Consider the following 14,736-nt stretch of genomic DNA (forward strand, 5'->3'; position numbering starts at 1 on the left):
ACACTCCCTCACTCTCCTTGGGCAAATAGCCCTTACACAGCCTGGAGGTGTGTTGGGTCATTGTCCTGTTTAAAAAAAAATGATAGTCCCACTAAGCACAAACCAGATGGGATGGCATATTGCTGCAGAATGCTGTGGTAGCCATGCTGGTTAAGTGTGCCTTGAATTGTAAATAAATCACTGGCAGTGTCAGCAGCAAAGCACCTCCACAATATCACCTCTCCTCCAAGCTTCACGGTAAGAACCACACATGCGGAGATCATTCGTTCACCTGCTCTGCGTCTCACAAAGACACAGCAGTTGGAACCAAAAATATCAAATTTGGACTCATCAGACCAAAGGACAGATTTCCACCGGTCTACTGCCCATTGCTCGTGTTTCTTGGCCCAAGCAAGTCTTTTCTTATTGGTGTCCTTTTGTAGTGGTTTCCACAGGTGTAAAGTACTTAAGTAAAAATACTTTTAAGTGCTACTTAAGTCGTTTTTTGGGGTATCTGTACTTTACTATTTATGTTTTTGACTACTTTTACTCCACTACATTCCTAAAGAAAATAATGTATTTTTTACTCCTTACATTTTCCCTGACACCCAAAAGTACTCGTTACATTTGGAATGCTTAGCAGGACAGGACAATTGTCTAATTCACGAACTTATCAAGAGAACATCCCTGGTCATCCCTACTGCCTCTGATCTGGCAGACTCACTAAACACAAATGCTTCATTTGTAAATTATGTCTGAGTGTTGAACTGTGACCCTGACTATCCGTAAATTTAAAACACAAGAAAATTGTGTCTTCTGGTTTGCTTAATATAAGACATTTTAAATGATTTATACTTTTACTTTTGAATCTTAAGTACATTTAAAACCAAATACTTTTAGACTTTTACTCAAGTAGTATTTTACTGGGTGACTTTTACTTTTACTTGAGTCCTTTTCTTTTAAGGTATCTATACTTTTACTCAAGTATGAAAATTGGGTACTTTTTCCACCACTGGTGGTTTCTTTGCAGCAATTCGACCAGGAAATAATAAAAATAAAGAAAAACCCTTGAATAAGTAGGTCTGTCCAAACTTTTGACTGGTACTGTATATGATAATTATTACCCCACTACAGTAAAGCCCATTTTAAATGGAAATACTGTGTGAAGATGTAATTTTGTGGGTGAGCAAAATAGTAACTGAGCGACACATTCAATAGTTGTATTTTGGTATGATGACCAGGCTACATTCGGGAAAAATTCAGCAGATCTTGACTTGAATTATCATTTGAGTATGTACTGTCTGTGAGCTACAAACTTGTTTACAATAAATGTACTATATGTTGCCGTCCTAACTGTGTTATTTTGGGAAAAGGTGCATGCGGCATTTTTCTGTCTAGGATAATTGGGGCCACGGTTGGGGCAGGCGGCTCCTTTGAGAAGCTATCGAAACCGGAAATGACTTAATGCGCGGTGTCGGGTTTTGATCAAGAACCGGAACAAACAAACCCCCAAGCAAATATTAAGTGGCGTTGTGTCTAAACACCTGTTATATGCAGAGGGTACATGCTGAAATTTCGCAAGGGTGTTCATTTAATTTTAAACACGATTTATGAAAGGGAACGAGAGTAAAGAGTAGCACATGAGATGGCAATTGTATGTAGGACCTATTTATTTGCACAATTGTCTAAAGAAACAGGAATTCCCCTAAACCAAGCAAGAAGATTTTAACCCGTATACGGTGTTGGGCAGATTGTGTATAGTGTACGATATTTTAGTATTCGTTGGTTTTTACCGCGATTTAATGTTTTGTTAGAATAACTATGAAAGGGCCCTCTGCCGTCTCTAGTCGTAGGAAGAGCGGGGTGACAAGGCTGTTGTGGACACTGTTTGGTGCCTGCCTTGTTGCTACAGTTATCGGGTACAAACCAGTGGTCATAGTCCATGGTTTGTTCGACAGCTCCGGGGTATTTGTGGAGTTCCTTCGCTTCATCAATCAGGTGAGTGCATGAAAATATACCAACACAGGCTACAAATATAAGTCAAGAAAGATTGGATATGGGTGTTAATAAACCCCTGTTAGGCTATGTAACAACGGAACAGATATGGCAGGCTGGATTATGTAGACTGTAACATGTCTAAGACCCATATCAGTATCTTAAACTATAACGTGTTTGTATTAGGGTTTCCATTGTGCTGCTGTAACCTGGGCCCGTGCTTAAGTTTACTCATCAAACATGGCTGTGGTCTGCTTGAATAGCACGAAACCATGTTTTTTTTATAGTAATTTCGGTCGCTTTAATGTTTCCAATCTCGCTAGGACTGTTACATAAGTGTCACATTGTCCTCTATGAAGGCGATGTTCTAATGAAATCAACGTTTGTCGCCGGTCATATCAGCTGAGTTCTTCATGAATACTACTGAAATAGGCTCTTGATTGTTCCAGATTCTTGACATAATGTTGCCTTTGTTACCCTTTGCCTGGGTGTATGCACAAGAAAACAATCATAAGGAACATAGCCATGAGCAACAATAAACGGGGTTCACAGGATGACAGAAAGGACCAGATTAGCTGGATAAAGCAAGTACTATCCTGTAGGAACTATCTTTATGTGCAATCAGTGAAAGCATTACCATGTTTCTCTCAATACCACAAGGATGACGAAATGTAAGTTTAGTCTAGTGCTGTTTGAATGCAGCAGGTAATAATTGTTTATTCGTTTTTTATTTAACCTTTATTTGGCTAGGCAAGTCAGTTAAGAACACATCCTTATTTACAATGATGGCCTACCAAATTGCAAAATGCCTCCTGCTGGGATTAAAGATTAAAATATATATTTCTTATATTAGGACAAATCACACATCACGGCAAGAGAGACAACACTACATAAAGAGAGACCTAAGACGACAACACGCATGACAAGACAACATGGTAGCAGCACAAAACATGGTACAAACATTATTGGGCACAGACAACAGCACAAAGGGCAAGGAGGTAGAGACAAAAATACATCACGCAAAGCAGCCACAACTGTCAGTAAGAGTGTCCATGATTTGAGTCTTTGAATGACGAGATTGAGATAAAACTGTCCAGTTTGAGTGTTTGTTGCAGCTCGTTCCAGTCGCTAGCTGCAGCGAACTGAAAAGACAAGCGACCCTGGGATGTGTGTGTGCTTTGGGGACCTTTAATAGATTGTGACTGGCAGAACGGGTGTTGTATGTGGAGGATGAGGGCAGCAGTAGATATCTCAGATAGGGGGAGAGTGAGGCCTAAGAGGGTTTTATAAATAAGCAACAACCAGTGGGTCTTGCGACGGGTATACAGAGATGACCAGTTTACAGAGGAGTATAGAGTGCACTGATGTGTCCAATAAGGAGCATTGGTGGCAAATCTGATGGCCGAATGGTAAAGAACATCTAGCCGCTTGAGAGCATCCTTACCTGCCGATCTATAAATTACGTCTCCGTAATCTAGCATGGGTAGGATGGTCATCTGAATCACATCAACCACATTACCTTTGTTTTGGAGGCGTTCAGAACAAAGTTACATGTAGAGAAAGCTTGTTGGACACAAAGAAAGCTTTGTTGTAGAGCATTTAACACAAAATCCGGGGAGGGGCCAGCTGAGTATAAGACTGTATCATCTGCATATAAATGGATGAGAGAGCTTCCTACTGCCTGAGCTATGTTGTTGATGTAAATTGAGAAGAGCGTGGGGCCTAGGATTGCGCCTTGGGGTACTCCCTTGGTGACAGGCAGTGGCTGAGACAGCAGATTTTCTGACTTTATACACTGCACTCTTTGAGAGAGGTAGTTAGCAAACCAGGCTAAAGACCCCTCCGAGACACCAATACTCCACACGAATGGAATGGTCTACCGTATCAAAAGCTTTGGCCAAGTCAATAAAAATAGCAGCACAACATTTCTTAGACTCAAGGGCAACGGTGACATCATTGAGGACCTTTAAGGTTGCAGTGACGCATCCATAACCTGAGCAGAAACCAGATTGCATATCCCTATGAGGCTAGTTGGTCACAATGTACATGGGACAGCATGTTACTATTCCAATAGCTCCACATTTCAATCAAACCAACTATAAATTGTAGAAATGAATTTACAAATATTGAAAGCATTTAATGAGAATCTTAAAGGTGTGCAATATGAAAATATTGTGTAATTTATTGGCGGTCCCTAACTAGCCCTGGTCACACACCAGCTGGCTGAAGCTAATTGGCAAAATATTTTGTCTAGCTCTTCCCACTTATGAACACACATGACTCCCACATCAAACCACACACCAAAACCAATTTGTTTTTAATTCAGTCCCGGGTGCTTTTATTAAACCCATAACTAGCCAGCTAATATTGTTGCACTCGCTAAGTCTAGGGGTCTTAGGCATAGGTAATTGGTCTGTAACCTGAATGAATGTTTACCTTAAAGGAATACTTTGGGATTTTGGCAATGAGGCCCTTTATCTACTTCCCCAGAGTCAGATGAATTTGTGGATACCATTTTTCAGTGTCTGTGTCCAGTATTAAGTTAGCGGTAGTTTTTCATGCCAATGCTAACTAGTATTAGTGAAATAAGAGTCTATGGGTATCTGCTAGCGTGCTTCGTCTTGACCTCTTGGTCAATCATATGTTGAAATGGTGACAATGCATATGTACAAAAAGACAATGCCCAAACTAGACTCAAAAACAAACAAACCGCCTCATGCCACCAAACAAAACCTGCAGCCTAGCGGCTTGCAAGCTGGGACACAATCACCTTAATTGGCAGCACTTGATTTATTAACCAGGCTCAACATCTGGACAAGGTTTCTGCTTCCCCCTGGGGGAATGGAGTTCGGTAGTCTAACCTGGAGTCCTAACACTACCCCCCGCCCCCCAATATCATAAGACCTCCCCCAACAAGAAAATAAAATAAAAAAATTCAGTCACCAATATCTATTTTCTTAACTTTTATACTTTATATTTCTTTTCCATAAAACTTCCTTAACTAAAGAGACCAATAAGTACAGTATAAACACTAGAGCTGCAGTTACACAACCTGACTACAGAAACCCTAAACTCTGAGGAAGCCATTTTCAAAACCAGAAACCAGTCAAAAAAACTAAATCATAACATTAATTGCTCTGCACTCAGTTTGATTTTTTTCCTTCCAAAAGTTGCCCCGCAAAACCCAGAAAGCGTCTTCCAGCGGATCCTCACAAAGCTCACAATATGACTGGGAAGTATCCCCTCCCTCTCATAGCTGAGAAACATGTCAGCTAAATCAACACCTGACACCAACACACCCTCAAGGTTAGCCAGTAGCTTCAAATTAACTGCAAGAAGCCCAAACGGAAATAATATTTGACAAAAACATAATTTCTAATTTCGTATACATTTGTATACGATCACATATCTCTCTTATGGATGGGAATACCTTGGAACAGATTTCCAAAATGTAAATCATGAAGAGCTGATTTGCTGGTGTTTTTAGTCTTATATACAACAATTCATTCAATTCAGAAAAGTTGGAGTGACAAATAAAATCACCCGTGGGAAAATTCATCCCACAGGCCGCCAGTTGGTGAACCCTGCCTTATGGTAAATTGTGACATCAAACAAAAATAACTTGATTGGACATTTTATTATTTAAGCCTGCCAGCAGCACCATCATGCAGATGTCCTCCAGCACAGGTAGTCTCCAATGAAGACTGACATCAAACAAAGTCCGTAGGCTGTACAGTTTCAATTATGGTCTGATTCAGCGTTGACTTAAGCTGCAATATGCAGAAAACGCTCTGCCATTTCCTGGTTGCTAAAATTCTAATAGTTTGCCTAATTTCAGTTTGTGACAAAACAAACATGTGTAGAGAATCATTGTCCACAGCAGTTTAGATGGTAGTCTTTTCCATAAATTTGTATTTTCAGCTGTTTAAAGCTGGTGTACAAAACTGAAAGTAAAAGACAAATTAAACTTAAGAACGGGAAGCATAGAAACAGCGCACATAGAACATAGACTTGCTTTCAATGAGAATTACATATCTATAACTGAATTTGGTCAGGTCGCCCCAAAAGTTACACACTTTAAGTCTACCTACCTATGGTTTGATTTTTTTTTTTAACTTGAAGGACATTACATATCATATGAGAACTGTTTGAAGAACCCATTTGGATTCCATATAGAACCCTTTCCACACAGGGTTCTACCTAGAACCAAAAAGGGTTCTACCTGGAACCTAGTGCACAAAAAACGGAACACGTTTGGCTTGTGAGCACCACTTTCAAAACTACTGGCTGATTTTAAGTTTTAGCATAAGAAATGCTGATATCAGTTGAGACGTTTTACATCATGTATTGACTAATTTGTCATCTTCTCTGACAATCCTAGCTTTATAGCATTCCAAATAAACCTATCTTCGTTATAGTCATTGATCCTATTAAAATTAGGATTTCTATTCTAATTCTATGCTTATAGTGCTCTAATCTGTCCCATCCTCTTCTTCTGACAGTCTCACCCAGGAACCAATGTGTCAGTCATCGACCTGTTTGACCGCAGCTCCAGCTTACAGCCACTATGGAAACAAGTGGAGGGCTTCAAGGAAGCTATCTATCCCATCATGCAAAACGCTGCAGATGGGGTCCACTTCATCTGCTACTCTCAAGGTGTGTGTGTGCAACTTTGTTATGCGGAATCTTTTTTTAATACAGCTTTATATTCAATCAATCAAATGTATTTATAAAGCCATTCTTACATCAAGCTGATGTCACAAAGTGCTGGACAGAAACCCAGCCTAAACCCCCAAACAGCAAGCAATGCAGGTGTAGAAGGACGGTGGCTAGGAAAAACTCCCTAGAAAGGCCAGAACCTAGGAAGAAACCTAGAGAGGAACCAGGCTATGAGGGGTGGCCGGTCCTCTTCTGGCTGTGCCGGGTGGAGATTATAACAGAACATGGCCAAGATGTTCAAATGTTCATAGATGATCAGCAGGGTCAAATAATAATAATCACAGTGGTTGTCGAGGGTGCAACAGGTCAGCACCTCAGGAGTAAATGTCAGTTGGCTTTTCATAACCGATCATTCAGAGTATCTCTACCACTCCTGCTGTCTCTAGATAGTTGAAAACAGCAGGTCTGGGACGGTAGCACGTCTGGTGAACAGGTCAGGGTTCCATATTTGCAGGCAGAACAGTTGAAACTGGAGCAGCAGCACGGCCAGGTGGACTGGGGACAGCAAGGAGTCATCAGGCCAGGTAGTCCTGAGGCATGGTCCTAGGGCTCAGGTCCTCCTCTGAGAGAATTAGAGAGAGCATACTTAAATTCACACAGGACACCGGATAAGACAGGAGAAATACTCCAGGTATAAGACTGACCCTAGCCCCCTGACACAAACGACTGCAGCATAAATACTGGAGGCACTGTGGCCCCATCCGATGATACCCCCGGACAGGGCCAAACAGGCAGGATATAACCCCACCCACTTTGCCAAAGCACAGCCTCCACACCGCTATTCACCCTTGTTCTGTTACAGGTGGACTGATTTGCAGAGGGATCCTGTCCACTCTCCCTAATCACAATGTCCACTCCTTCATCTCTTTGTCCTCGCCTCAGGCTGGACAGTATGGAGGTGTGAGTTCATTATAAACCATCAACTTGATATTTGTGCTCAACAGCCAGCGTGATTGTTTGAAACATGATACATTGAAGTTTTGTGTGAATATGTGCTGAGGCCTGAATTAAACTAACTTGTGTTTCTGTTCAGACACAGACTACCTAAAGTACCTCTTCCCCCAGTTCATGAAGTCCAACCTGTTTCATTTCTGCTACACTGGAGTGGGCCAGAGGATATCCATCTGCAACTACTGGAAAGGTGAGTGTGTTTAGGACAAAATGTACCTTCACTCAACCTTGCCTCGTAGGGCTCCCAAGGAATCACTGTGGATATATTGAGGATCTTTGGTCGTAGTGAAAAGTTGTTTGACTAAACTGTTTGTTCTCTCTTGCAGACCCCCATCACACGGACATGTACGTGAACGGCAGTGATTATCTGGCTTTATTGAACAGTGAGAGGCCAAATCCCAATTCGACAGGTCCGCAACACTGCTAATGCGACTCTTGTCGGTCCACTTTGCTATGGGTTTTATATTCATCCACGATTTCAGAGAAGTGTTAGTCTACTCTATTGCTGCTGAGTCAACATTGTCATTGGTTGTATTACTCTGCATTTCATAGGAACCTTTTAGTCGTTGTACAGTATTGTTATGTGCATTTTGTTATCATGTCAGTAATTATATTATATAGTTAGAGTATCATATCCTTTCTCATTCAGTGTGGAAGAAGAACTTCCTACGTATCAAGAAGCTGGTCTTAATTGGGGGGCCAGACGATGGAGTCATCACACCCTGGCAGTCCAGGTGACTAGTTCATCCTTCCTCTTTCCTAGAGTATACAAAACGTTCAAAACACCTGCTCTTTCCATGACATGGGCTGACCAGGTGAAGGCTATGATCCCTTATTGATGTCACTTGTTAAGGCCACTTCAATCAGTGTAGATGAAGAGACGGGTTAAAGAAGGTTTTTTTAAGCTTTGAGACATGGATTGTGTGTGTGCCATTCAGAGGGTGAATGGGCAAGACAAAAGATTTGTGTCTTTGAACGGGGTATGGTAGTAGGTGCTGCTGGGTTTTTCACGCTCAACAGTTTCCAGTGTGTATCAAGAATGGTCCACCAGCCAAAGGACATCCAGCAAACTTCACACAACTGTGGGAAGCATTGGAGTCAACCTGGTCCAGCATCCCTGTGGAACGCTTTCGACCCCTTGTGTGTTAGGTGTTCCTAATGTTTGGTATACCCTGTATATTGTTTCCATTCTATCTGCTTGATAAGGTATTTCTGATCTTAAATCGGCTCTATGAAAAATATTCTCTCTCCACTTTAATGTATGAGGCATTGTGTTCCGAGAGATGTCTCTTCATTCAATGTCATCCATTCACTGGTTCACATATTTTTTTTCTTTTTTACTCTTTAGTCAGTTTGGATTTTACAATGACAATGAGACTGTCGTTGAGATAAAGGACCAGGATGTAAGTATTATTTTAGACCATGGTTTTGCATAATTATGACAAGATTCCACCTTGATGCTAGATATATCAAGATGCTATATGTTATCTTTTTATAATGATTCCTTACATTTGTCTCCTCCTTTCCTAGCTATATTTGAGAGATGTGTTTGGCCTGAAGACCCTAAACGCTCGTGGGGACCTGTTCCTGTGCTCAATGGCTGGAGTAGAGCACGTCAAGTGGCACTCCAATGACACGGTGTTCAACACCTGCATTGAGAAGTGGCTCGTTTAGCGCTGACTACTCCACCAAACAGCATTACAAGAACACTCATATTTCATACAATCTTTACAGTGAAACACACACACACAGTTTTACCGCTGCAGTCTGATTCACACAGTGGAAATATGAGTTTAACTATGTCTGCACTACATTGTGAACTACTCCTTATGCTCTTACGTTTGTGAGAATGATTCAAAACATACTGTCATCATTACACTTCAAACCCACATGTACATACTGTTACATGTGTATCCATGTGTGTTTTACCTACACATACCTAAGAAAGTACCACACAACAGTGCCTGACTGAGTGACGCCCTGTTCATTTTCAGACCCACTGCCCAGTCCATCTCTTTACTAGTGACTTTTACCATTGGTTTTAGCTGGTAACAAATGTCTTTGTCTTTTTAACCTATATAAGTAAGCCCTTATGGTGGTTGTTGCTGTTGCTAAGCTACCCAGCAGACCGCTGCAGTAGAAATCATGCCTTACGTTTTTAGAATGTTAGCCATGTGTCTCAGTGTTCCATTTTATATGTCTCCAAACCGAAGTGTTATGACACACTGCCTACAGTGATGGTGCTAAAAAGGTGGAGGGGAAGAAAAAAGGGAAGTGATACTGGAGACAAGAAATGATTAGTAAGGAAAGAGGGTTTAGGAATGGATGGAAAGGGAGAAGAGTAAAGAGTGTTGTTTACCTGTCTTGAACATAATGTATGTGACATACCTGTACCTCTCGTTGCATTTAGATATCTCAGGTTTGATCAGAAGCCTATGTCTGTTTTTGTCAAAGGGAATGGTTTATTTTTAACTCAACTGTTTGTTATACTGTTATGGGTGTTTTCTTAAGATGGTATGAAAAAGGGAATTGCCTGTGGGACTATAGTGAAAGTACTCTATTGTGAAGTAAGATAGAAAGCATTGCACAAAGATTAAAAATGTAACTAGAAATGAGACTGTCAGGTATGAGGGATTGTTATAGCTTGTAAAATATTTGTAAAGTTGTTGACATTGCAGTATTATGTGTGTCTTCTTGGTTTATGTTCTGCTTCTAAGGGAATTTATATGTTGCTCCACTCATACAGGAGTAAAGGTTTAGTGCACTAATTTGGGGGGGATACATCCCATGGCTCTGGATGAAAATGAAAGATTGTTTTTCAATATATTTATTCAAAATTACTTTTTAAATACATTGAACAAAAATATAAATGCAACAATTTTACTGAGTTCCAGTTCATATAAGGAAATCAGTCAATTGAAAGAAATTCACTAGGCCCTAATCTATGGTTTTCACATGACTGGGTATACAGATATACTTTTAGGACTCCCGAGTGGCGCAGCGGTCTAAACCACTGCATCTCGGCGGTTCGAGTCCAGGCTGTATCACATCTGGCCGTGATTGGGAGTCCCATAGGGTGGTGCACAATTGGCCTAGCGTCGGCTGGGATTGGCCGTCATTGTAAATAAGAATTTGTTCTTAACTGACTTGCCTAGTTAAATAAAGGTTAAATGTAATATATATATATATATATATATATATATATACACACCTGTTGGTCACAGATACCATAAAACAATTTTGAAAAGTAGGGGCGTGGATCAGAAAACAAGTCAGTATCTGGTGTGACGAATGTAACTATGATTCTACGAATACCTGCAAGACGGTCAGTACGGTTGAAATGGATTATGTCCCTTGTGCTCCGCACAGGTCGAGTAATTAATATCAAAGTTACACCGGTGACGTGACAGCTTGGCAGGATGTGCTCGCGGTTTATATAAAACCGTATGTTGGTCCACGCAATGTCTCAGAGAATCTTCTCGCCCAAAAGATTCAGGGTGATAGGAAAGTACAGACGGTCTTCCAGGTATTTGTAGAACCATAGTTACATTCGTAACTTCCGTTCTACTTCAGACCGTCAGTACAGTTGAAAGTATGGATGACTCATTCCAATAAGGTCACGAGGAATAGCGCTACTAACCTCTGGTTAATGCACAAATGCCACTGGAAGAATGGCAGAGCCCATGGTGTGGCAGGATGCAACGTTGACCTTGTAAAATATTGAGAATGTGCAGGGTGATGACCATGTGGCAATTCCAGTCCTTGGGGGTCTGATTGGTGTCACAGTTTTGCCCCAGCTAACACCTGACTCCAATAATCAACTAATCATGATCTTCAGTTTAGAATGCAGTTTGATTAATCAACTGTGTTTGCTAGGGATGGAGAAGAAGTGTGACACCAATCAGGCCCCTGAGGACTGGAGTTTCCCACCCCTGATTGTAGCAGGTTTGCCTATCTCATTCAGGGGGACTCTCAGTGCAGTCCAGAATGAGGCACCACTTCTGGCCGAGTGACATCACACCTTCTGGGACAGTGAGCCCTACTCCCTTGTAGGCCTGAGTGAGGACGTCCACAACCCAGTGTAAAATCCTCTGCTTGGACAATGCAAGGCCTTTGACATGTCTGGTGAGTATGCAGGCCATTGAAGAACTGGGACATTTTCAGCTTTCAGGAATTGTATACAGATCCTTGCGACATCGTCCGTGCATTATCATGCGCAGTGGCGATTTTAGCATGTAAATCTTGGTCCCCCCCCCCCAAAAAAAGTGGGATGCATTCCAGCAAAGTCACTACACAATACATTCATTGCACTATAATGGTGACAAACGGTGTCCACAAACTGTAAGGGCCTACATAAAGCTGTCCCAACATCTTACCACCGCTACACCTGGCTAACAGTTGAGCCTTGTCTGGCAGTGAAACCGTTAATTCAGCCTCATTTACTGCCTTTTAAAGAAACATAGCTGATATGAAACGCGATCACGACACGCAGGCTAAAATATCAAAATAAAGCCTGAACCAATTATATTAATTTGGGGACAGGTCGAAAAGCATTAAACATTTATGGCAATTTAGCTAGCTAGCTTGCACTTGCTAGCTAATTTGTCCTATTTAGCTAGCTTTCTGTTGCTAGCTAATTTGTCCTGGGATATAAACATTGAGTTATTTTACCAGAAATGCACAAGGTCCTCTACTCCGCCAATTAATCCACACATAAAACAGTCAACCGAATCCTTTCTAGTCATCTCTCCTCCTTCCAGGCTTTTTCTTCTCTTGACTTTATATTGCAATTGGCAACTTTCATAAATTCGGTGCTTTACCGCCACTGACCTCGTTCGTCTTCAGTCACCCGCGTGGGTATACCCACGTGCCATATCATCATTGGTTATCTGCTTCTATAAACCAATGAGGAGATGGGAGAGGCAGGACTTGCAGCGTGATCTGCGTCACAAATAGAACTGACTTCCATTTTAGCCCTTGGCAACGCAGACGCTCGTTGGCATGCAATAATTGAATAATATAGATTCCTAAATTTATTTTGCACGTAGCACACTTCGGTCTATAGTCAGCCTGTTACATGAAAATGTGCAAATGAAAATCATAACTGGCACACAGATTGGTAGAAATGGTAGCTCAGTTGGTAGAGCATGGTGTTTGCAACGCCAGGGTTGTGGGTTCGATTCCCACGGGGGACCAGTACGTAAATAAAAAATGTATAAAATGTATGTATTCACTACTGTAAGTCGCTCTGGATAAGAGCGTCTGCTAAATGACTAAAATGTAAAATGTAAATATGGCTGACTTGCTTGAACAAATCTGGTTTCTAATGACAATTGAGAACTATGGCATAAGGGGGACGACAAGCGGATAAGAGGCAATCCGTAATTTCGATTAAGACAATGAGCGAGCGAGGACGGACGTAGTCAATATAACTATTTGTTTGGCACTTTTGAAATGTATAGCGACAGAATTCAGGACATGGGCCGTTGTTAGTGTTCTCCCTGTACAAGTCACAACCGTAGAATAAATAAAGGGGGCATACAATGAAAACGTACAATATTCAATGATTAGATTTCTTTAAAACAGGTTATAGGCTACATGTGCACCACCAAGACAGAACAGTAGGTGAAATTAAGAGGGGTAAATAGACCAAATTATTAGGGTGAGGCACATGGGCGACTAACAGCTTACTACACAACAGACACTGAGTATTACTTTCTTAGCTACAGTATACATACCTCCCTGGCATATTATATAATTTATGCAACAGCATACAAGACATTTTTGGACTCACGTTGTTGTGCTGTGCTCACTTGAACAGGAAGGTGGCGCGGCGGTCCTTCGTGGGCAAATTTTGTCATCAAAGTCTGGCATTCTCTGGATATATGGTGCTTTCAAGACAACTGGGAACTCGGAAATAAACAAGGTCGACTCATGATAATGTAATTGATCTTCAGGTCGTAGCTCTAGAAAGAGGCCCAAGTCCCCAACTTACAATTCCGAGTTGGATGACCGTTCAAAACGTCTTTCCCAGTCGGAGCTAATTTTTTTCCGGAATTCCCAGTTGTCTTGAAGTCAAGTTTTCACAGTTCGAGTTAGTTGTTTTGAGCGTGGGACAAATCATGCTTCATTGACAGCATGGCCAATGTTGAATATTTATCCTTTTAAGCTTGGAAAAGAGACCCATAAGCCCAGACTTTGACCACACACCAACTCCACTGAATAGCGGGCTAGTGATTGCTTTGCAACGCTTGCAGTTAGCCACTGATTCCTTCCAAACCACTTATTGTTGAATTAGCGATTTCCAACTTGTTGTGTAATGTTTATGTCCAATGGTCGATGAGCACCGATATGTTTTATCTATAATTGCTCTTCATATGACAAGGATTAAAAAGGATTTGCCAGTAAATTGTCGACTTGATTCATGATGATGACTGCTAGCTAAGATTTTGAAAGTATAATGTTGACATGATCAGTCCAATCAAAGCTACTGTACATACAGTTGAAGTCGGAAGTTTACATACACCTTAGCCAAATACATTAACTCCGTTTTTCACAATTCCTGACATTTAATCCTAGTAAAAATTCCCTGTTTTAGGTCAGTTAGGATAGCCACTTTTAAGAATGTGAAATGTCAGAATAACAGTAGAGAGAATAATTTTTTTCAGCTTTTATTTCTTTCATCACATTCACAGTGGGTCAGAAGTTTACATATGTAACAGTGTAGGTTCCGTCCCTCTCTTCGCCCCAACCTGGGCTCGAACCAGGGACCCTTGCACACATCAACAACTGACACTCACGAAGCATCGTTACCCATCGCGCCACAAAAGCCGCGGCCCTTGCAACGCAAGGGGAACAACCACTTCAGGTCTCAGAGTGAGTGACGTCACCGATTGAAACGCTATTAGTACACACCACCGCTAACTAACTAGCCATTTCACATCGGTTACACATGCACTCAATTAGTATTTGGTAGCATTGCTTTTAAATTGTTTAACTTGGGTCAAACGTTTCAGGTAGTCTTCCACAACCTTCCCTCAATAAATTGGGTGAATTTTGACCCATTCCTCCTGACAGAGCTGATGTGACCGA

General features: G+C 41.3%; 1 protein-coding gene across 2 annotated transcripts; it reads left to right on the forward strand.

Moving 5' to 3' along the window:
* The first annotated feature begins 1,458 nt into the window (after nucleotides 1-1,458).
* On the forward strand, nucleotides 1,459-10,324 carry LOC106570067 (lysosomal thioesterase PPT2-A-like). 2 transcript variants are annotated; one of them, XM_045694623.2, is made up of 9 exons: nucleotides 1,459-1,977; nucleotides 2,828-2,927; nucleotides 6,477-6,630; nucleotides 7,496-7,591; nucleotides 7,727-7,834; nucleotides 7,971-8,054; nucleotides 8,294-8,378; nucleotides 8,993-9,047; nucleotides 9,175-10,324. In XM_045694623.2, exons 2-9 carry the CDS (start codon nucleotides 2,907-2,909, stop codon nucleotides 9,316-9,318), a joined length of 747 nt encoding a protein of 248 aa, XP_045550579.1. In that variant the 5' UTR covers nucleotides 1,459-1,977; nucleotides 2,828-2,906; the 3' UTR covers nucleotides 9,319-10,324. The 2 variants fall into 2 exon arrangements, with proteins under 2 accessions (XP_045550579.1, XP_013997495.1); XM_014142020.3 differs by lacking the exon at nucleotides 2,828-2,927 and having other exon boundaries at nucleotides 1,461-1,977.
* Nucleotides 10,325-14,736: the final 4,412 nt, after the last annotated feature.

This window comes from Salmo salar, chromosome 14 (genome assembly GCF_965601325.2).
Source record: "Salmo salar chromosome 14, fSalSal1, whole genome shotgun sequence".
Taxonomy (NCBI): domain Eukaryota; kingdom Metazoa; phylum Chordata; class Actinopteri; order Salmoniformes; family Salmonidae; genus Salmo; species Salmo salar.